The sequence below is a fragment of the Ursus arctos genome, unplaced genomic scaffold (genome assembly GCF_023065955.2).
Source record: "Ursus arctos isolate Adak ecotype North America unplaced genomic scaffold, UrsArc2.0 scaffold_7, whole genome shotgun sequence".
Lineage (NCBI taxonomy): Eukaryota > Metazoa > Chordata > Mammalia > Carnivora > Ursidae > Ursus > Ursus arctos.
In genome coordinates, this window is record NW_026623089.1 from 10,334,528 (window position 1) to 10,359,492 (window position 24,965).

The 24,965-nt window shown below is 36.3% G+C and overlaps 1 protein-coding gene across 1 annotated transcript in view; it reads right to left on the reverse strand.

Annotated features, from left to right (window-relative positions):
• WDR11 (WD repeat domain 11) overlaps nucleotides 1–24,965 on the reverse strand; it is a 62,742-nt gene that overhangs the window by 34,184 nt on the left and 3,593 nt on the right. Inside the window, exons 3-12 of the mRNA XM_057308609.1 lie at nucleotides 22,454–22,607; nucleotides 21,335–21,508; nucleotides 19,122–19,308; nucleotides 16,771–16,936; nucleotides 15,999–16,113; nucleotides 14,943–15,138; nucleotides 14,340–14,443; nucleotides 9,600–9,776; nucleotides 6,468–6,552; nucleotides 925–1,031 (exon numbers count right to left, since the gene is read on the reverse strand). Coding sequence (XP_057164592.1) covers nucleotides 925–1,031; nucleotides 6,468–6,552; nucleotides 9,600–9,776; nucleotides 14,340–14,443; nucleotides 14,943–15,138; nucleotides 15,999–16,113; nucleotides 16,771–16,936; nucleotides 19,122–19,308; nucleotides 21,335–21,508; nucleotides 22,454–22,607 — 1,465 coding nt within the window. The remainder of the gene's footprint in view (nucleotides 1–924; nucleotides 1,032–6,467; nucleotides 6,553–9,599; nucleotides 9,777–14,339; nucleotides 14,444–14,942; nucleotides 15,139–15,998; nucleotides 16,114–16,770; nucleotides 16,937–19,121; nucleotides 19,309–21,334; nucleotides 21,509–22,453; nucleotides 22,608–24,965) is intronic.

Below are 24,965 nucleotides of genomic sequence, written 5' to 3' on the forward strand. Positions count from 1 at the left end.
GGCTACCATGTAATCAGAGAGATCCCAATCTAGGGGCAGGGGTTACCGAGCAGGTCACCTCCAATGAGACCAGAACAACACTGGACTGATTCCCGTGGGGCTAATTCCTTGAGGTTTAGTAACATACTCAGATAAGTAAGAACAACCATATCTTGGAAATACATACTGAGAAAATACTCGATTTACTACACACACGTGCACACACACATGTATCTTAGGATCCAAACTGTCTACATATATTCCTATTGCTATACCATTTAAAGAAACTCACTACAGTTTTGTTAAGAATTCTACTGGAAATCATGCATGTGTCATAAAATAATTTGAAACTCTCACCTTATTCTATCTTCAAATTCTTCATTTTGAAACTCATTGAGTTGTAGGTTTTTAAACAATTCTGAATAAGTTACTTTACTGGAATGCTTCCCTCTTGTAAAGTCTTTAAGCTCTCAAATTTCCCTATTCAGTCACAGACTATCAAAAATTTTAAATTTGAGCTCTTAAAGACAATCCTTACTTACAAATTTATAAAGGCTTTCCTAACAAAGGCCAAATGTTTTAGAAGAGAATCTAATAAAGCCTACTACAAAGATTTATTTTAAAACCGTACTTTTGGTTATCTATAATAATGTGCTTAAAGTAGAACTGATACCATTTATATGTACTTATGAATCTGTCTGTTCAAGCTAATGGTACTCCATTTACCATGCACTGGTGTTAACACAATTTGCATACAAACAACAACGAGGAGCCTTTCCAGGGCAATTATTACAGAAAAACAACAACAAAATGAATATACAAATAGGTATAAAAAAAACCTTCCAAGTTGAAAGAAAGTTTTCTGGAATATGTTTTATAAATAGCAACATCTTTGATCAATATGACAAACCATTTTCAATCTTTTAATAGTCTAAATACACAAACCTGTTGGAAGATCAACCAGCTGAAGTTCATTTCTCACTAATCCCATATTGTTTGGTGTTGAAGTAGCAAAGGAAAGAAAACCAGTTAAACTTGTCCATTCGATACCCCTAAAGTGAGAAATTAAAGTTTAGTCAAATACCCTTTTTTGTTTGAACAACTTACTTGAAAAATAAGTTTTTTCTAAGACCTAAATTCTATTATACAAGTTAATTAAGAATATTAATGTGACCTTTCATTTGAGACTAAGTTACGGTATGTTTCCAATATATATATGAAATTATTTCTAATTAAAACTTCATCTCCAAATGTAACGGCAGGTGAGATAGTTTAGTTACCAGGATTCATAGCAGCATTAAAATGACTATCAAAATCTGGCACAGGAGAGAGTCACACATCACAGCAGTGTTCAAGAATTCCACTGCTTAAGAAAGAGTGGTATTAAAATATTCTGAGCCAGACTGCTTAAAGTTGGGTACACTGAGGAATTTGTCAAATTTCCCATTTGGTTAGGAGGCAAAAAATTCCTAAAGTAAACAATTCAAACTGGCTTATTAGATTTGGAAGTGGCTGACAGTTCCAAATGGTGTATTAATTAGAGAAAAGCACAAAAGTAAATCTCAAAGAAATGATGACAAGACAGCAAGCAACCTATCAACCAGATGCCTGGGAGTCTCCTTTGTGAGGACTGAGAGCAAGAGAGTCTACAGTTTCTCCCACTGACGCTAACTAGAGTGTTCCCACCATGGCTTGCAGAGGAGGAGGAAGGGGGTGAGGCAGGGAAGGAGACACAGGATAAGCAGACCATCAGAGTCAAGAGAAGAAGGAGAAACACTGTACTATTGCCCTGCATTGCTTACAACGTAATAGAGGCTGGTGGGAAGGACGTCCAAACCTTTGCTCTAAGTGCAACTGCTCATCTGAGTTTATAGGACAACTATTTTTAACAACGTATCATCTATGGCTGCTTTCACGATATAATAACGGCAGAGTTGAGTAGTTGTGACAGAAATTTTATGGCCTGAAAAGCCTAAAATATTTACTGTTTGGTCCTTTACAGAAAATGTTTGCTAACCCCTGATCTAGTTTATCCACATCTACTTCAATTTGAAAGCTATTGCCAGATTTAGCATGAAATACTGCCTGAACATGTCCCTCATTTGCCCAAGAAGATATGCTGGCTTCCTGCATCCGATCCAAACTCTTACGTGACTTTGAAGGCCATCCAGTCACTTGCCTCATCCTACCTAACCAGACTGACCTCTCAATCCTCTGAACCTTGTCTGCTATTATAGTCGCAGTAACTTTCCTCGCTTACCCCTGTGTATCTAACTACTTGTCTTTTCTCAGGGGCAAAGATAATTCCAAAGGAGCTGAAAATTATATTTGTTAGAACAGGGAATTGCTGTAGTTATCAAGGATTATAACTCTTTAAGTGTAAAGTTGTACTGAAACACTCAGATTAGGCTGCTGAAAACGGAGTACTCTTAAGAATTTCCGTGCCTGGAATGACCTCTCTCCTTCCCTCTTCAAATACTATTTGAGTTTAAATCCCGGCTCCAGCACTTTGAGCTCTGCGTTCTCTCTACATCAGTCTCCTTATCTATTATCACTGCAGGAATAACAACACTGTGTACATGAAGAAAGCCTGGCACATAGTAGGTAAGCACTGCATGTATTAGCAACTACCATCACCATTATTACTCTAATTTCGAGATCTAACTCGAACCTTATTTTTGTCATGAGGCCTCCTCATTTACTAAACTCAAACCACACCTACAGAGAACACAATATAAATTTGATGAATTATTCACTGAAAAGTCCCTTTGTCTCTTCTTTCTCTTTCCTTCCCCTAACATGTAACAATATTCACTATGTCTTCTACTTCAAGCAAACAAAAAAAGTGAGAAATCATTTTGAACTTATTGTGGTCTCTACGTAAGTCTGGTAGCGTCAGTCAGATCTGTTCACCCATAGAAACCTAAGACACACTCTGCAAGGCTTGCTGCTGGCAATCTGAACACCTACGCTCTATACAGTAATGCCACCATCTCTGGACACTAAGAATCCCATTCTTCATTATTTTTAAAAATGTATCTGTGAAGTAGCCAGTGTATACCCACGACTGTGCTCAGCACTAGGAGTACCACTGTGAATGAGCTCACTGCTATCCTTCTGGAGCTTATGATCTAGCAGAAAAAAGACATCACTCAAGTGCGCTCTGGACTCCCTATTACAAAAGAAGTGGTACAGAGTTCAAGAGGAGCTCGTAAGAGTCACATTGAATCTGGGCTCAGGGGCCCACGGAGACCCCTAGGGCAAGTAGGTCCAGGTGTTGCCTGAACAACATGAGGAAGTAGTGCACTGGACTGTACTCTCTTTGAAGGGAGGTACCACAGCATGTCTCTCCAGGCACGTGACAGGCACTCAGGAAGTTCTGCTGGATGCAATGAATGATGTCTGCGAAAGCCTAGCACTCCTCCTCATGATTATTAGCGCCATCCATATTCAGCCTGCTTTCCCCGCTGTTTGTAAGACAAAGACATCCCAACGTGGAGGACAGAGCAGACTTCAGTGGCTGCTTGTCTGTAATGCGGCACTATGAGCACGCTGCCTTGGAGCAAATTCCAGCAGCAGCTTTCACATCTGAGTCCGACTGATCAACCCGAAGAAAATAAAAGTCAAGTTGGACTTCAAAGAAGATCAGATAAGGATGGGATTCTCTCTCCAGAGAAAAGAATGAAAACTCCTGTCAAACACAGCAAGCACCCACTGCTCTCAGGATTAGAAAGCTATTGTCTGTGTTTAACTACACACTGAGCTCTATCAAAAACTCCTAAGCACAGCAGCTCATTTTCTGACTCGATCTAGGATTGTTCTGGTTGGATTCTTAACTAGTGAACAACTATAACCTTAGAATCTGTCAGCAGGTATTTGTGGTTCTAACTCCTACAGGTTCCCAGGCTGGGCCTGCTGACTTCTCCTGGGGCTGCCACAGAGGCTACTTCACCCTGCGGGGCTGCGGGAGCACCCACCCCTGGAAGGCATTGAAGCTCTACAATTCCATGAAACTAACCTCTGCAAATTTATAGACAAAACGGAGATTATTATTATACTTTGCACAAATCACTCAATTTACTCAAAGAAATACTGAGTTAGTCAATGTTCTGATACCCATATAAACTGCTGTTGTATAAGTTTTGACATTGAAAATAGTATTGGGTTATATTATTGTAAATTTAGCCTACTGGACAAAGACACAAACTAATAATCTAAAAAAATCTAATAATCTAAGAAAACCTCCATGTACCATTTATTTCTCCTCGGTATCTTCCACTGGATTATAAGCATCAAAGGTTTTGTTTACAGGAATACAGAAGATGCCCAATATGTATTTGTAATGTATAGCTGGCTAAAACATCATGATTTTAAAAACAACCCACAGACAAAAACTATCTGCAGTTAGGCAGTCCTTGCCTATGTGAATGATAAGATTCAAGTATGTAAGTGATTTTTAAAAACAAATTTAGTACAAGGTAAAAGCAACTTTTAAAAGTTGACCTTAAATTTGCATATGAATATCTAGAATGTGTCGGGTTTATTGCTAGTAAGTTCAGCAATTTTTATAACACATCTGTGAAATTTTCATAATGGCTTTTAATTGTAATATAATCACATTAATTGAAACACAAAGACGGCAGGATTTTAGCATCCTCCTGGGCGTCGTCTCTGAATATAAAATGTGAATTATCTTCAAAATGGCAATTAAGAGGGAAAATTCATATTAAAAAAATGGAGCACATTTGTGTGATCATTCACAACATCAGCCTGAGTAGCATATCCAGCACTAGCCTTTCAAGTACTACTCAATGACAAATATTATCACAGCATGCGTAAGTCATGTATTTAGTGACATCTACCATCTGAATGATCCAGGAAAACAAATCTTATTTAAAACTAATAGTTTGCTGATAAACTGGCTATTGAGTCTTTATTAAAGATTTCAGTGTTCCGAAAAAAATGAAAATGTACTTGATTTTCCAGAAGCAGGTATAAATTTCTAGCATGAATCCTGGCTCAGTCAACATTTTCATCTTATTGCCAAAATGTGCCCTATGTGCATGTTTTTAGGTGGAGATGCAGCCCATGTACTGTAAGTATAAAGGTCAGTTCTGAAGCCTGAAAGGCCCAGATTACATTTCACAGATTACAATACCGAGTTTCAACTATAAATTGGGAAAAAAAAATAGTGCCTACAACATAAAGTTGTGGTGGGGAGTCAAAGAAATGGTCATGCAAAGTATTAATACTTAACACGTCCCCAGAACAAGTACTGATTAAATGGAGAGTTTGATTGGTGGGTGTTAGCCACAAAAGGAAACACTGTACACCAAGCCAAGCATGAAAGGAAACGACAAGAGAAGAAATGTAGACAGGAAAGAAAGGGAGAGGGCAGGCTGCAACAGTGACAGAGGGTCTCCTGGAACAAGAGAAAGAAGATAAACACAGTCTGACATGGTCCAAACACAGACCTGTGTCACTGCACCTAACGGCCCAGTGATTCTGAAGACATTAGGACGCAAGGTAAAGGTATTCAGGGAGGTACTAGAGGGTGCAGCATGAGGTGACAACCAACAGTCACCTGGGCTGCACCATAAACAAGGTACTTGAAAGAATAAGGCAACGTAAACTTTTCTGGCACTTCCATCACAATCAGAAGTTGTGATACCTGAAGGGTTAATCTTTTCCCATTCAGAAAACACAATTACTCAGAATAATGTATTCACCAAGGATTAACTACGAATTTTAACATATGCATGAGACCTGTAATTACATAATGTACGGAGGACAGAAAATGGCCTTTCTTATATGTTTGTTAAGAGATCATCAAAAAATACGGAAAATGCAATAAATGTATATTATACACGTGTAAGTTCACAATCCATCATTGCCAGGGTGAAAAAAGGAGAGCAGCCATGCCAGCAACAAAATAAAGCTATGAAGCAGACACGTATGCACTTCAAAACAAAGCAACCTTCCTCCCTCTGATAACTCTGAATGAACCACACTCATAAAACACATAATGTCTCAAAATGAAAGAAGAAATGCTGTACAGTTTGGTCCTTTTCTCATGGCATTTAAACAAAAAAAACCAAATGAGATTAGTTAATAATTAACACTCCTTCATTCAAATTTTTCAGGAATAGTCCTACTGATGGGTCTTTATAGAAATGAAAAACAAACTATATAAATCCAAACAAGGGAACACAGTGATAGCCACTGGGAAAATACCCTAGACCTTATGAGAAATCAGATGCAGCAATAAAAGTTAGAAAAAATTTTCCACTGCATAATATCCTTTTACAAAGCAAACAATTAGTGTTCAGCCTTGATTAACATAACCATTACTTAAACACGAATATTTATTATTCAAAACTTTCAGGCAAATAATCACCACTGCAGAGTATTCACTGTAGAAAATTCTCCCGGAACTTTTTTCCAGTATGCTTTCTGTTTGTGATCTCAATGTCACAATGCATACTCACTTGACTTCACAAGAGTGGACGCTTAACTCCTTATGCAGCAGCCCACTGGTGAGATGGTACACCAGGACAGAACCGTTACTTGTACCTAACGACATGATGTAAGAGAAGTGTATTAATCTAGCTGGATCTCCAGATCTTTCCAAAAAGTCTTTTCTCAAGATTTTAATCATTTTGTAACATTTATCTTTTATAAAAGGGACTCAAGCTATGTATTAAGAAAGAGTGAATTTCTCTGTCTTCTCTCTTCTCAAAAATGGGCCTAACCTCATGTGCTCTGAGATCTTACCTAAACCCAGGGATAGATTTTCACAGAAAGATTTCAAAATCTAACTCAATACACATAAAATTTGAAGAAGCACTTTGCTATTTTACACATGGGAACTCATCTTTTTGAGATTTGGAATGTTCACTATAACCAGTCCTCAAAAAGGCAACCTAACAGAACTCATTATCCAGATCTTTTCTATTTTTCTTTACAAAGATTTTTTTGTTTTGTCTTTTATATTACATAAATCATAGAGATGGTCAAGTATGGCGGTTAACTGTGGATTTTGCAGTTAAATTAGCCCAAGTTCAAGCTCTGGCTCTGTCTTACACTTGTACAAATTACTTGCCCACACTAAATCTGTGTTTTTTAATTCCTTTAACATGGGAATAACAGAAAACCTACTTGCTGGAAAGTAAATGAGAAGACATATTTTAAACACTTAGAATAGTACCTGGCACGAGATTATTACTATTTCTATTATTGCTGTAATTTGGTTGTAGTATTATTATGCCTAAAGCTTTTCATGGCCTCAGGTAATGTGTGTGTCTATAATTTAAAGAAATATGGCCATACTTGAAAAAGTAATGTTTCAGTCTTTAAAATGTTTTTATAAGTTAAGCAAGGAAGTGAACAGTATAACTGGTTGGACAATCACTTTCTCACTGCACATGACTTTAAAAAAATGAATGGATTCATGCAGAGTAATAAAATGTATAACAGAATGTAATAGAATAGAAATAGAATGTAGAAATGATAAAATAATAATAGAAATAAAAACGTAGGCAAGTTCCTATTTTAGGTTACTTGCTGAATAAAGCTTCATTAAATATTTTACAAAACTATTCTAGAAAAATACAATATTATACTTGTTTTACATTTATTATCTATTCCATGATAATACCTTCTAGGACTGAGACAGTATCTAAAGAATTACTAAAAACTTTTCAATTAACAAATCCTCATAATAATAAAATGATTTTAACATTCTGCAAGTTTTTGGGGGTTTTTTTGGTTTTTGTTTTTTTTTTGGAGAGAGAGCATGCATGCACGCTCGCACACTTGGGCAACTGCGGGGGGCAGGAGCAGAGGGAAAAGGAGAGAGAATCTTTTTTTTTTTTTAAAAGATTTTATTTATTTATTCGATAGAGATAGAGACAGCCAGCGAGAGAGGGAACACAAGCAGGGGGAGTGGGAGAGGAAGAAGCAGGCTCCCATTGGAGGAGCCTGATGTGGGGCTCGATCCCACAACGCTGGGATCACGCTCTGAGCCGAAGGCAGACGCTTAACCGCTGTGCCACCCAGGCGCCCCAAAAGGAGAGAGAATCTTAAGCAGGCTTTACGCCCAGTGCAGAGCCCTACACAGGGCTCGATTCCCATGACAGTGAGATCATGACCTAAGCCAAAATCAAGAGTCAGATGCTTAACTGACTGAGCCACCCAGGTGCCCCTACATTCTGTAAGTTTCAATGATGCTGAACCTATGATCTAATACTCTAGGGGCACCATAGGGAGAAGTCCACAGTGGAACTCTGCCTCTTTTCCCTACTGACTTCAAAAGTTTAGGCACTTATTTTATATTTTTTCCTTTTACTTTGTGATTATACTAAATTCAATAAAACACTTAATCATCACAACATATGGTAAAATACAGCTTATTCTACGATAGAAATTTCAGACCCTGACTTAGCTCCAATTATCTAGCTGCCGCAAGAAATAATTTTCTCCAAGAAATCGACAAAATCCTAATTGACAATTTAGGTATACTGACACTGTATATACATGTACATATAATGTACATTGACAAATTCCAATTAAAATCTCTATAAGAGGTTTAATATAAGTCAATAGTTCCTAAAGCAAAAACTAAATATTTATCTGCATTTATATAAATATGGACACATGTACACACAGACTACCAAACATTAAAACGCAAACCACTTTCAGAAGACAGTGATTGAAAAACTGGGAAAATCAAAATACTGCCAAATATGATTACTCAGGTTGGCCTTTAGTACTCATGAATAGGTTGTTAGCTAACTGAGACCTACTAGCAACAAAATAAATGTGGGTCAGGTTTTCATTTTAGAAAAAAAAAAAATTACAAATCATGTTATAGACCTACAGTGAAAGCCAGGAGCCAATGATCTTAAGAAAAAATGTTGACAATTTCAAACAAATATACTACTTTCGAGAAATGCATTTTAACCTTATATATGTAATAGCAAATTAAAATTTGTTTTTTTCTATGAAGGAGATTAGATTACTCACATTACTATGAAATTACTGTGACAGCAAGTTGAAACCCAGACCAATTTTCTATCTACAATATAAAACTATGCAATTTCAACTCAAAAGGCAAATCTTAGTATATAGAGACTATAGCCATTTTAAACAACGTTTAATAAACAATTCTTAGCAAATGAAGAACATTGCTATTATTAAACTACTAACTACGACTATATCATTAGATAATAAAAACCCAATACAAAATGACATGCGCAGAATGTGCCTTGGGTGGTCCGAAAAAAGGTAAGGAATCTGGATTTAGCATCACACAGGGATTACTCTCCTCACATTTCAGAAAGGTACCCGCTGTATCGTGTCTCTATCACCCAGTGTCAGGAGGATGGGTTAACACTGTGATTAAAAATAAATTAATAAAAAGATGAGTGGATTAAAAGGATAGAAAAACAAAAAGAAGAAAAATATTTAAAGTATTTGAAGATGAGTATATGTGTGATTTCACTGGGCCTCTTCCTCCTTATCCCCAAAGAAAAGATGTTCTAATAACTACCAAACTTAAATGTTTTATAAAACGTAAAACAGGCATGAAGGATTAAGAAAAGAACAGGTCCGATACTCACCAACAGCAAGCAGTGGCTGATACACCTTGATGTTTTTGGTGGTCAGTGGCGGGCACATGCGGATGGCAAACTGCGGGGAGGGCAGCCCTGAAAGCAGTCCTGTCAGCAGGAAGCGGAGGTGCACTTCCTGCAGAATGGGGCCTTTAGGATGCTCCTCCCCAGCGATGGCACTCTGTCCTGATTGGTGAGCAAAAGTACAAATATATTAATTACAATGTACGCTGAAATTTAAAGAAACTTTCCAGTGGAAACACTCCTCAGGTCCAGAAGAAATGTTCTTCAGACCTACAAGGTATCAGGTGGCAGTCCAGGGGCTGCAGCTGAACAACGGCTCCGTATGTGGCTCTGGGATGGAAACTGCACTGTCTGCTATCTCAAAGGACAGGTTACTCCGGAGGACTGCGGTCCAGAATTCAGGGACTTCTGTCATCTAAGAAGCACTGTTTCAGCCAAAGTTCCTGGTATCAGGCACCAAACAAGGCAAGTCAGGGGACCCAGGTCAGAGAGCAGCTTCTGTGGAACGGGATACTGCAGCACATTCCAACCTGACTCCTGCCTTTCTAAAGGGTTGCTTTTCAATCTGATGCACTTTCTTAAGTACACATAAAACTGGCGATCACCAACTGTAGGTTCAAAGAACTCATTTAAATTTCTAATCAGAATTCTCAATGTGTCAACGTAATTATAATATCTAAGGTTTATAATTTTTCATATATAAATATATAAAACAATACATCATATATAACATAAATTACATAAACTATATACAAATAAGAATATACAAGTACATAATAGAAAGAATATGTAAACTGTTACCGTTCATAGTTAAATCTTAAATGGGCATTATTTTCAGATACGGCATTTGTACTTAGGTTATGAAGTTTCAAACTACAAGGACTCAGTAAAACTACTCCAACAAAATGCGAATATGAAGAGTACAACAAAATCCAGACCATTCACTAAAAAGGGTATACAAATTTTCTAACTATAAACCACTCTTGAATACTGGGATGTAGTTGTCAAAAACATATAATAAAGGACACAGGAGTGTGTGTGTATGTACATACAACACACACCCATGAAAGGGAAAAATGTGTATCATTACTATAAGTGGGTGATGGGACTCTGAATACTGTAACCTTCTGAGGCTATAAAGTTGATTTAGTAACAATGTTATTTTAAAATTCATAAGATTGCAGAAAAAATGGCCATCAATTTAATCCAAATAAAATGACCTCTTAGGATCAGCCATATGATTGGTATCAACCTTTGTTAACAAAAGATGGAGTCTAAAGGAACGTGGAGTACAACAGAGAGGTACCATGTTTACAAACACTCCACAGCTTGGAGCTGACTCGTGGGAATGGCCTTATTTTTCTTCAAATTTCTTCCATAAGAGGAAATTCACAAGGTAGGGCAGATTAGGCCTTAAAATGCAGCAGGCTTTACCCAATGAATAAAAATCAGGCCTCTATATTTAACTGAATTGCTTTCAATTATCACTAAGGATACAGTGAATATCAAATTAAAAGTTTAATTAAAAATTTTAATTAAAATGTTTTCAAGTAACAAAGCTTTATTTATTTAATGCTTTCAAATCAACTACATTGTCAGGAACTGTATACAATCTGTAACCTTTTGTCTTTTAAAAAAATGTAATTTATATCACTTAGACACCTAAATAGCATGAAATTTCAACCTCCTACGGGCTTCCATATTACTGATTAGCTCTGTGCATGAGTGTTTATAATTATTTTCACTTTAATATTTTATATTAAGTGGAGACAAGGTCAATTAACTCAGAAAACTGTGTTAGTGATAAAATGAATTTTGCAAAACAAGTATGTATCTAAACTTCCTCATATGGATTTATGTCTGGAAGGTGAAGAAAAAGAACTTAAATATACAAGTTGGTGTTACTGAATAGGATTTTACAACTGGCAAGAGTCATGAGAAAACCAAGGCCCTAGAGAGGTCAGGTATTGCCTAAGATCACGATGGAGCAGCCAGGACTAGAGGCCATGGTCAAGGAGGCTCGAGATTGGGGTGACGGGGCTCACATTTTGGCTCTTCCATTTATTGGCTGTGTGGTATGGGGCAAGTTTTTTTTAAATCTCTCTGGGTCTCAGTTCCCACTTTTATAAAACAGAAATAATATTACCTACTTTGCAGGGTTATTAAGGTAATACATAGGGCATTTAGCACAGTACTTAACACAGTACTAAGCACCCAATAAATGTCATTTCTGATTAAGATTAATAAGGTAATGCTCTTCCTAGTATTATCATCTATCTAGCATTTAAACAAAAAATCCTACTAAATAATACTGATTTTCAACTACATTATGAAAGAACAAATAATGACAAAGAAAATCCTAATCAGTCACAGTCACAATTTTAAAAGAACTAAGACATCAAAGCTGTGATCACAAAGACAGCATGATACTGGCACAAAAACAGACACATAGACCAATGGAACAGAATAGAGAACCCAGAAATGGACCCTCGGCTCTTTGGGCAACTAATCTTTGATAAAGCAGGAAAAAACATCCAGTGGAAAAAAGTCTCTTCAATAAATGGTGCTGGGAAAATTGGACAGCTACATGCAAAAGAATGAAACTTGACCACTCTCTCACACCATACACAAAGATAAACTCCAAATGGATGAAAGACCTCGATGTGAGACAGGAATCCATCAAAATCCTAGAGGAGAACATAGGCAGCAACCTCTATGACATTGGCCAAAGCAACCTTTTTCATGACACATCTCCAAAGGCAAGAGAAACAAAAGATAAAATGAACTTGTGGGACTTCATCAAGATAAAAAGCTTCTGCACAGTCAAGGAAACAGTCAAAAAAACTAAGAGGCAGCCCACGGAATGGGAGAATATATTTGTAAATGATGCTACATATAAAAGACTGGTATCCAAGATCTACAAAGAACTTCTCAAACTCAATACACGAGAAACAAATAAACAAATCATAAAATGGGCAGAAGATATGAACAGACACTTTTCCAATGATGACATACAAACGGCTAACAGACACATGAAAAAATGTTCATTAGCCATCAGGGAAATTTAAATCAAAACCACACTGAGATACCACCTTATGCCAGTTAGAATGGCCAAAATAGACAAGGCAAGAAACAACAATTGCTGGAGAGGATGTGGAGAAAGGGGATCCCTCCTACATTCTTGGTGGGAATGCAAGCTGGTACAGCCACTCTGGAAAACAGTGTGGAGGTCCCTTAAAAAGTTAAAAATTGAGCTACCCTATGACCCAGCCATTGCACTACTGGGTATTTACCCCAAAGATACAGACGTAGTGAAGAGAAGGGCCATATGCACCCCAATGTTCATAGCAGCACTGTCCACAATAGCTAAATCGTGGAAGGAACCAAGATGCCGTTCAACAGATGACTGGATTAAGAAGTTGTGGTCCATATATACAATGGAATATTACTCAGCTATCAGAAAGAATGAGTTCTCAACATTGGACGGCACTGGAAGAGATAATGCTAAGTGAAATAAGTCAAGCAGAGAAAGACAATTATCATATGATTTCTCTCATCTATGGAACATAAGAACTAGGAAGATCGGTAAGGGAAGAAAGTGATAAAGAAAGGGGGGAGGTAATCAGAAGGGGGAATGAAGCATGAGAGACTATGGACTCTGAGAAACAAACTGAGCGCTTCAGAGGGGAGGGTGTGGGGGAATGGGATAGACTGGTGATGGGTAGTAAGGAAGGCACGTATTGCATGGTGCACTGGGTGTTATACGCAACTAATGAATCATCGAACTTTACATAAGAAACCAGGGATGTACTGTATGGTGACTAACATAATATAATAAAAAAACATTAAAATTAAAAAAAAAGAACTAAGACATCAAAATTGCTTGGCAAATTTACAACTTCCAGTTGTACAATATTTGAAATCACAAATCCTCATTCTTCCTTTAATATATACTGACCCTATAACAATTAAACAACTCTAAAGCAATATTTTATCTGTAAATAAATATTTGTTGAAAGAATCCCCAAAATAAAAGTTTTAAAATGTACATTAAGATGTTAAAATAACTTTTTCGAATACTGCTCAGTTACTTTATTCCTTCAATAAATGTTTACGGCACATCGTGAATGTACAAGGCTCTTTGCTGAGTCCTGGGGATACAAAGTGGAATTGAACACTGTCCCACACTTATGGAGTTTATAATTTATTGGAGGACATAAAATCACAATTACAATCAACTGATAACTATTAGGGACTGCAAATGAAGAACATTTAAGTCGAGCCAGGGAGACTGAAGAAAGGGACACTTGAGTTGAATTTTAAATTAGGAGTAGCAGAAAGGGAGGGAGAGGAAGTATGGATTCAGTTCCGAGCCAAGGGACCAGACCGAGCCAAGGGACCAGACCGCATAAAGGCCCTGAGGAGCAGGGGACAGCTCAACACAGGACAGATCTAGTATTCAAATGCCTAATGTCATCTCCTTCATTTAATTAAAGAGTCTCTCATGAATGAACATTTTCTAATTCCAGTAACTGTAATGCCAATCTATGCTTTTATGCTTAAATATTTTATACCCTCTGATTTATTAAGGAAAAACTGATCCCACATTTTAGTTTTCTCAAGTATTAACTTTGACTTTATAATAATTGCACATCAGTGACTCTATTAACTTTGCCCTTCAAGAAGAATCCCTAACATAAACGTTAGAGGAAAAAAATCGCTTACCAATCATGTTATCTAAGGAGAGGTCTGGGAGTTTACTCTGTAGCACTCCTACAGGAATTCCACAGAAAGACACGGGTGAATATAAAGGTGACACACCAGAACTACTGCAAAGACATAATAATTACATGTTTTTACATATTTAAAACCTATGTCACATTTTAGTAACCCAAATTACGAATTTCAGACATGGCATTCTATTCATTTTTATAGTATTTATTAATCTTATCCATAGTGAAATATATCTAGCAGGTTTACGTAATTCCCTAATAATCTAAAGTCTACATTCTCACTTAAAAAAAATTTTTTTAAAGTCCCTGCTATTTTCATATAATTCTGGTAATATGTTTTTAAAGATTTATTTATTTATTTGAGAGAGAGAGAGAGCGCGCACACGCTGGGGAGAGGAGCAGAGGGAGAGGGAGAAGCAGGCTCCCCGCTGAGCAGGGTGCCTGACATGGGGCTTGATCCCCGGACCCTGAGATCATGACCCGAGCTGAAGGCAGACGCCTCACCGACTGGGCCACCCAGGTGTTCCTGATTCTACTAATTTTTTAAAAAGAGGAAACAAAGCCAACCAGAAAACAATCCTACTGATTCACTTACCTGCTCCGTGAATTTCGGTTACAAACGGCGGACTTCAGTTCCCATATCATGACCCTGCCATCACTCACAATGAGGGCAGCTGCATTCTCATTGACAGGACAACACACCATACTGAAGGGACGGACAGTTTTTGTCACCCTGATTGCATCGCACTGGCTTCGTAAATCATAGGTAAGCTCCTGGACGGGATCTGGATCTTAACATAGTAATGTTTTCTTTTAAATATCCAAAAGCAACACAGTAATATCACTACTATTTGCTTTAATTTAAATAAAATCTCAGCTAAAAAGAACATCATTCCTTCACTAGCACAAAGTTTGTCAAAAATGCCTTCTCCTTTTACAAGTATTATTAATTTCTTCAGAATATAAATATAATTCATTTAACGGCTGTCTACACCAAGTTTAGTTTCCAAAATAAAAAAATCAATATAGTTTGGTTTTTTAATATTTTTAAAACAAAGAAAATAACTTTGAAAAAGGATCAACAGTAATATGACTAAATACTGTACAGTACACTAGAGGTCATCATAATTTATAGTGGCCTACAGTGAGCCTGAAAATAATGGTACTCTACAAAAGATGTGAAAGTCGCTTTGCTTTTAGGTAGTACAACAGTTTACAAAACAGTGCTTTTATTCTCCAGGATGAGACTGAAACTGACAACTGAATACCCTGGAGACTTACTAACCTATGTCATTTTACAGTGGAAGTTCCTAAAGCAGAGAAGTCAGGGGTGTAATAATAAAGGTATTTTACAAGGTTCTACTTGTGCTGAAGAAAAATTCACAAAGATAATATCTGCTTGGTTCATGGATACAATTAAGGAATTACAAAATATTACTTTCTTTGCTGCAGATAGGAGGAGCACTATTATAACACCAAGAAATTAACCTTGGGCTTGTTGTGCTTTTTTATGCCCCATTTTACAATCATATTCTACTTTCCCAAGGCCAGGATTACCATTAACTCTATGCTTTGTCTGGTATTTGCCACATGAAGGTTTATGAAATTCTGAAGAAAAATATATTAACGTTATTCTGAGATAGAAACTCACCTGGTTCCTCATTTGAAGTGGTAAAAATACTATTATAAGATCTTCGAACACGTAAAGTTATACAACCATTTTCGTGTAGGCAAAATAAGCCGTCACGTTGAAAGCAGGGTATTACCTTTAAATAGATAATATATTCATTTTAAAAAACACAATAGATTAAAAAGTATATGCTGGGAAGCTCATAAACTCATATTTAGAGAATATGGGCAGAAAAAACAAAAACAAAAATATATACATAATCCCCAAGTTTTAAAAGTAAATGAATTATTCAAAAACTCCATTTATGGGGTATCTGGGGGGCTCAGCTGGTTGAGCAGTCAACTCTTGATTTCCGCTGAGGTCACGATCTCAGGGTCCTGGGACTGAGCCCTGCCATCAGGCTCTGCAGGGAATCTGTTTCAGGATTCTCTCTCCCTCTGCACGCCCCCACCCCTGCCCCCGCTTGCTTGCACTCCTGCACATGTGTATGCGCATGCTCCCTCTCTAATAAATAAATCTCTAAAAAACAAAAACCGTCCGTTTATAATCATAAAAAAATTGTCTTTATCCAGGTAACTTAAATAGTTCAATAAATATCTCTAGGTCAGAAGAATTTCTAGGGTAAATCAAACCAACAAAAAATGCAGAAAAACAGGAATATACAGTAACATTGTTAGTTTTTAAATAAATATAAAAGAGAAAGTGGAACTAAGAACTCCTGCAAGATTATGTTTTTTCTCTCTAGAACATTCGTAATCAACTTGGAAGGATGTAATTTTTAAATCATAGATACCTGCAGAAATGGAACTCCTGTTCGTTCTATTGCAATCACACCCACTGTCTGATTCACCTCAAGGTCAAGAATTAAAATCTCTCGAGGATAGAGTAACAACATGTGGTTTCTTTTGGAAGGCAGATATGCCAACTGAAGGCAATCATTGAGAGTTATAAATTCAGCACTGAAAAAAAGTAAACATACTTTAGGCATCAAGAAATGAGTCAAAGACTTTATTCATATCAGAAAAAGCTAATAAAGGACTGAATTTTGTCCTTTCTCCACAACTGTCAATGAGAAGGTACAACTGTTTCCTGAAATGACCAACAGGGACTAGCATCTAAAACTAAGATCTCTACTATGTGCCAAAACCCAAATTAAGACAGCAGTACTGCATAGGTTGGATAGAGATACATTTCTAAATTTTTGACAAATTTAAGTAGTAATCCTATAAGATGGTAAGTGACAAAACTAGTAGTTTTATTTTTATTTTGCAATTAGAAGTACCAAACAGATTGCTGAAATCAAGACTCAGCATCAAAATAAAACAATCTGGGGAATTAGGGCCCGTGGACCAGGAGTCAACGAATTAACTGCATGGCCTTGGGCAAGTCACTTCCTACCCTCTGCCTTCGTTCACTTTTAAGCTGTCTTAAAATCTTTTTTGAAACAAAGTTGGGTATTTTATTCACTTATCACAGCATTCTCTTCTGTGTAAATAAAATTTTATAAAGATTGTAGACAGTTCAAGAGTCTCAAGAATTATTTTAGCAATTTGTGACTTGCAAATATTCAATCACAGCCTTCTTATATTAAACATATTTCAATAGGAATAAACATATAATTATATACTACTTTCTTTTTACATAATGATTACAAAGTTTTAAATTTAAAATAAAGTTAGGCAGCTCTTTTCTGCCCACGGGTCCTATGCCCATGCTTTAATAAAACCACCTTTTTGTACGAAAAATAAAATAAAATAAAATAAAGTTAGATTAGAAGACTAAAAAGAGGGACATGGATTGCATTAAAATCTTGGCTCTGCCATTTCCTAGTTGGGTAAGCTTGAGGAACATATTTAAAACAATGTGGAGCTCAATTTCCTCACTTATAAAATAGGTGCAGTATTATTGCCCGGAACTGCAGCAGGATCACATGTAATAATGTACGTAAAAGCACCCGGAGCAGTTCTATTTGAAGGAATTAATAATTCATTTCCCCAAACTCGAAATGAACGTATGACTCACATGAGAAGATATAATGCATACAAATTGTAATATAAAACAGTTCAGGCTTTAAAAGATTTATCTATAACACAGAATCAATGAAAAATAAATAGAAAATTCTCTTAAAATATGTAAGGAGCAATCAAATCATTTCGGTACAGGGTAGGGGATAAATTAGTGAACGTAACCACCTATGGTTTAATACATAAAAATGATATTTATATATAAATTCAGAATATATTTGTAGAGCAATATGTATTTTACCATATATTTTTCAGGTAATTACCCACAAAATCCAGACAGAATAATCTTAGCATATTAAAAATAAGAGTCTTTTTTAAAACAAATGCCAAAAACTGCCACAGCAATAAAAATATAAGAACAATCATAGCTCTCTAGGGAAAAAAAAAATTGAAATCTATTTCCAATGCATAAAATTAGTTACTTAAAATAAAATTTTATTCAGTTGCAATTTCTGAAATAAGCAATAGGTAGCATTTACCAAATAAATGCTTACTAAATATCAGCCACTACCTTAAGTACTTAAGCTACTGTATATTAATCCCTACAACAACCATATAAAATCCTACAAAACTTTGTTTTAGAGATTGGGAGAGTGAAATTTGAGCAAGATTAAGGAATTTTCTGAGTCACATGGCTATAATTTCCCCTAGAATCCTGGCCCTTAACCAGTATGAGAAACATCTTTACACACATAAGAAAAGCACCCATATTTTACTAGCTAATGAGAGTGCACAGCACTTAAGTCAGGAAAATGTCCTTAAAATGAAAACCCAGCTTTTGTCCCCAACTTTTTAATGTATTCAACTGCCAGCTGTGGAATCTTCATCTTATATTTTTAGATTTAAAAATCAGAAGTCAAAAACTGTGATCTGTAAAAATCAGTGGGGGGTGGGGGGAGGTTAGCACAATGAGTGGAAACAAAGGAGCCATGTGAAATGTGGAATCTCCTCTTTGGGGAAGAGACAGAACATTCTCCTCCTTCATATGAATTCAAAACTAGAAATGAGAAAGAGTGAGGTAAAGAAGAAAATCAGTATTAGTACATCTTCAAAAATGACATCCCATGAATGGATGATAAATAAATAGATGAACGTGGTTAGTTTTATACTTGTAACTTACCTAGGTTTCTCTTGAGTGATTAAGATCTTTACTTTATTAAGAGCCTTCTTAGCCCCTGTGGCAGCAGCCAGCTTGTTATGAGCTGGGCTAGAGTGTGGGCTGGATATGTAAACTTTTTTGCCAGGGCCCGAGGGAGGCTTGGATGGAGAAAAGTCTGAGATGAATACAATACCCTCGCTGGTGAGTACTATATTGAGAGAAGCAAAACTCTGATTAAAGTTTAATCAAGTTTAGCACAGTTTTATTCCAATACAATTTTGAAAGCAAGGTAATGATAATTTTAATAATATAGAACTGGCAGTGTAATGTAGTCATAACAAAACTGGAATGTTCTCCAAGTTGAAGTGAAACAGGTGGTCCATTACAATTCATCAGAGGCCTCCAAGCTCAGCATTCTAAATTAATGTTTTATATTAAAAAGATATCAGTAGGTTACTGGCAGGAAGAACAAATGTTTGTTCTTCCAAATAAATTCAGAGCAGACTTTCATTAAAAACCTTTCCTCATTATATCCCATAACTTCAAAATCCAAAGACTTTTCAGAATATAAAATTCACAGAAGAAAAAAAATTGCCATATATGAGGCTTTGCATATTACACTTAGCTAAGTTCAAATATTTGATGTGATACTAATTTTTTATGATTATCATGAGCTACTCAGTCTAAATATATTTCCTTTTTCTTTTGGAGCATCAGATTGAACCTCAGAAAGTATAAAACAGTGTTCTTTTTCTCTTTATATCTAGAGTAAAAATAGAGTGCCAATGATGGCTTACTACGTGTACAGGAAACAGAAGCATTCGAGAAGGCAGCACCACAGTTAGCAATACAAATTTTGCCTTTTTATGACTGAAAAAGAATCTCCCTCAAAACTGGGGCTAATACAAGGGTATCTCAACAGAGAAACCTCATCTCTCCTGGCTCCCTGCAGTTAGTGAGGCTGCTTTAAGCACAGGGAGCAAAGAAGTATTCAAGAGTTATGACAGCCCCAGCACATTCAATACAAGTAAATCAGAGATGTTAGGGGAACTGATGCTTTGAAATATATTGTGCTTTCATCAACCAAATTACAGAGATGCAGTAAGTTAGCCTGAGGCCTTCTCTCCTTTTCAGATGACAGAACTCACCTTCCAAGGCCTCATTCATTCCTCTTCTTTTGTGATGCCCTCCCTCAGTCAGTGGATCAGCTAAAGCAGCCTTCCTCTGTGTTCCCTCAGCACCGCATTTCATAGCACACTGAGGAGTGCACGTATGCACATGTTCGTATACACAGACTGTATACGTGTATAGACAAGCAACGCCTCACCACACACTATTATAACTGCACGGCCATGTTTCCCATTTTAGTTTTCTGCGTATACACGCTTCTCTTTCTTCTTCAGCACACAAATATACACTCAGTAATAACAAATGCTGGTAGATAAAAGTTAGAATTCTGAATCATTCAAATTCAGGGGAAACATTCTTTCCTGCAGCTAATTCCCTCACCTCTTTCCAGTTTTTGATCAAATATCAAAAGGAAGCCTACTCTGACCACTTTATCTAATACAACAACCTGCCCATTCCCATCCCCCCCATTCCCCTTCATTCCCATTATACCTGGCATATAGTAATAGCTCAAGAAATACCCACTGCATAATTGAATGAAGAGTATTTCCTAAATCATTTGGTCACAAAAATATGTGTCTAAAAACAAATCAAATTTTTTAGATCAGCAGCTCAGTGAAAACACCAAAAGCACATGACAAAAACAACCTCTGCAAGAAAAAATTCCCTGGGGCTTATTCTGTGCCATGGGACTCGAGACACATGCATGAATTTAAACGATTTCCTAAAAAGGATGAACTGAATTTGGCCACATACTAAATGAAACCTTTGACTCAGGTTCCTTAAATGTTCTTAGAAAAACAAATTTAATTAAGCCCGAATTAGAATAGCACAGCAACTCTCTCTCCCCAGCTAATCGAATTCTATTTACAAATACAACACAGTGAAGGTACAGCTTCCTGATTTAAATTTCTAGCCATCAAAATACTTGCAAATGATACGGAATTATGATTTAGTATCTGTAGTAGATGCTGCAGATACATGGACTTCTCCACTTCGCTCAGCTGTTTTAACATATTAGATGTGATGTGGGTGGTGTGTATATTATATAGAGAGCACTAACTATATTATAAAGAACTCATTTTCCACAAGAAACTATTACTCACAAGTTAAATGTGAGGGATCAAAAGGGTCAAAAGAAAAAGAAAGAATGTTATCTGCATAGCTCTTCTTCCACAGTTTGGTGCCAGTATCTGCGTTCCAGAGCACAATATAATTTGGTGGATGGATAGCAAGTAGTAAATCTCGGGAAGCATCTTGATTCCACAACCACTGAACATCTGTAAAGACCAGATAAAGGCAAAATTCAGAAATCACTTCAAACACTTGGTTAATGTATCCTTGACATTCAGGGTATTGTTGTTTTTTTTTTCCCCCATAATCCTTAAAATCCTAACTTCCCCTCTCCCTATATTACATAGCATATATGTGTATACAGGTCAGGACTGCACAGGAAAAGTGCAGTTTTATATTAAAATGAGCTGTCTGGACATTAGAATCTCAAGATCAACATTTTCTAATAAATTACTTCAAAGAAAATACAAGATAATTTTCACAAATCGTTACTTAGAACTTTGCGTCAAAGACTGTCCTAGCCATGATCAATGTCAGACTCTCCTAACATCTTTGTGGGATTACTTAACGGGACTTTGCAGAGTTTAATGTTTTTTACCCGATAATAAAGAGAATAAATATCTCGTTCAGTACCTAGTACAAAGTACTCAAAAAATATTTTTTAAATAGTCATTTAAAAAATTCACTCAATCAAGACAGCCACTCAGTCAAAGCCTTAAGTTTAAAGAATGCTGTATTGGTTTTAAGTCAGTAACTTAAACAAATGATCTATATGAAAATGAAAATAAAATCTGGATCATCTCCATTAATGGAAATAAGCACTGAGAGCTAATTCAAAATAGCAATTCAGCCAAGTTTACTTTACTGTAGCTTAGATTATAAGACTTTTATAGCAGCTTAATTTTTCTCATCATGCTTGATTGAGGCCAATGCTAAAATTAATGCAATTTACTAAAGCACGAATCAGCAGAGATTTGAGGAAATATGCACAGAAACATACTGATAAAGACAAGAAAGCTAGATTCAGATCAATAAAACACGCTAAACACAATCAAGAATTAACTGGGAAGTGATGAAATTAAAAGGGAAAAAACCACTCTAAGAATAAGTGTATTGATATAAACACTTAGCAGAGCACAGACTTTCCTCACCCTGAATAGGTTTGGCATGCTCTTGGATCTCACACTGAGCTACTCCCGCTGCTACATCCCAAACGATGATCTTTCCATTGACATCAGCAGAAGCTAAGCGCAAGGAATATGGTGAGCCAATGTTATGGTGATAATTTTCCCTGGCCCATTTAACCTAGTATCAAGAAGAAATCAAATCAAGTAAATACTTGTACTGGATGAAACTAAACACAATTTTCATAAAACATCAACCAGAACCCAAACTACATTCTACACTTATGTTACAAAAATATTTAGAAAGAATAAACAGGAAACTATTTTCCATCTCGAAAGTCAGACTTTTATTATTTGTGATATTTTTTTAAAGTTGCAATACAATCATAAAATCTAATCGTGACAAAACATCTAAAATCCTAAATTACTAAGTAGAATGGTTTTCTGTACTCTACTCTCCTAATCAAAAGGAGACAACTTAGAACTACCAAAGCCTTTCAGAGGAAAAAATAGAAAAAAAACAAAAGCAAACAAAAACCCCTCCAGCTGTCCTTTCCATAAAACTGGAAAAAAGACGTTAATTTTTTTCTTAAAAAAATATGCTTCATACCTCTAGCAACATCGTAAGAATGGAGTTTTTACAATAAACACCACAAGATTCTCGCACAAATCAGGTTAATCCTGAGCATTAAATACTGACAGAGTCATAAATAAAACACATGTCTTCATCTCACCCTAAGCCATGGCCTTCCATGGCTACAACCTCCCCTTCGTTCTAGCTCAGCATCCAGTTTGCCTGCTTCAAAGCATTTAATAAACAACAATTTGTAATCGCTTTATTTACCCCGTTCTGACCCATCACCAACCCGTGAACTATAAGCTCCACTGGGTGGGATCATGCAGGCCTTATTCACATTTCTATTCCCAGACCTTAACACAGCATCAAAGCTAGTGCTCAACAAGTATGTGCTTAATAAATGAACTCAAACACCACAGAATCTTCAAATATAGACATATATAAACATATGTCTACAGAGACGTGTGTGTACATATCATAAACACACACGTCTACCTAATGCCAAGGCAGGGAAGTGGGCCTTTCCTACAGTATTCCTAAAGTATTCACAAAAAAAATGGAAACAAAAAGTTTTCTGAACTTCAGTGTTGATAAGCCTTAAGATTCAGTTGTAATACATCTTTTCCTCAGGCCAGAACTTTTTTACATAAAATGTATATGTAAGAGTGTAGGTATATGCATATATGTACATGTTTGAATATATGTTTATGTGTGTATTTATATTCAGTGTGTGTATATACAGTCAATCTGCATTATTTGCAGATGTGTTTGCCCACTCACTGAAATTTGTGATTTTATTTAAAAAATGAATACTCGCAGTGCTTTCACAGTCATTCAGACACATGCAGAGTGGTGAAAATTTTGAGTCACCCAACATACATGTGTATCCCCAGGTGAAACAAAATGCTCTTATTTCAGCTCTCATAATGCAAATGAGTGTCTTTTTCATGGTTTATTCAGCACCACTTCTTTTTTGCATTTTTGTGCTTTTTATTGATGATTTCACTGTTCAAATTCAAGATGGTCCCCAAGCACAGTGTTGCAGTGCTGCCTAGAGGCCCCAAGCACAAGAAGTTGTGATGTGCCTTGTGGAAAAAACATGTGAGATAAGCTCTGCTCAGGCATGAGTTTTAGTGCTGTTGGCTGTGAGTTCAATGTCAATCAATCAACAAAACACACATATAAAACAAGGTTATATATTGATCAGTTGATGAAAATGTTGTGACAAGAGGCTCACAGAAACCTAACCTGTATTTCCCCTGTAATCAACAATTCAATCAACTAAGCAATCAACATTTCAGTATTCACTAATTTCAGTGTTTGCAGCAACTTTACAGAATAAAACTATCATGGATAAGAATTGATTGCATGTATCTATGTAAGTGCTTGAATTCAATTTATGTAAACCCCAAGCAGAGTGTGTGTGTGTATTTCTTTAATCACCAAGATATATCATAATCAAACTGCTGAAAACCAAGGATAAAGAGAAAATCTTGAAGGCAGTTACATAAGAAAACATACAGTGCATGTAGAGAAATAAACACAAGAATTTCTCCTAGAAATTATGCAAGCTGGAAGATAGTGGAATATCTTTCAAGTATTACAAGAGAAAAAAATGGATGAAATATCTTCACGGACAAATAAAAACCAAGAGAATCAACCTACATTAGATACACACCTCAAGAACTTTAAGGAAATTCTTCAGGCAAAGGGAATATAATACCAGACTGAAACTTGGATCCACACAAAGAAATGAGAATTCCAGAAATGCCAAGAAGTTCAGGGAAATAGGTGGGAGGGAGAACACATTTTTCCAAAATAAAACCTAACACCAGACTTAATGGTGGAAGACTGAATGCAGTCCTCCCAGGCTCAGGAACAAGACAAGAGTATCGTCTCACTACTCCTATTCATTATAGTGGCGGTCCCAGCCAATGCACTATGACAAGAAAAAAAAAAAAA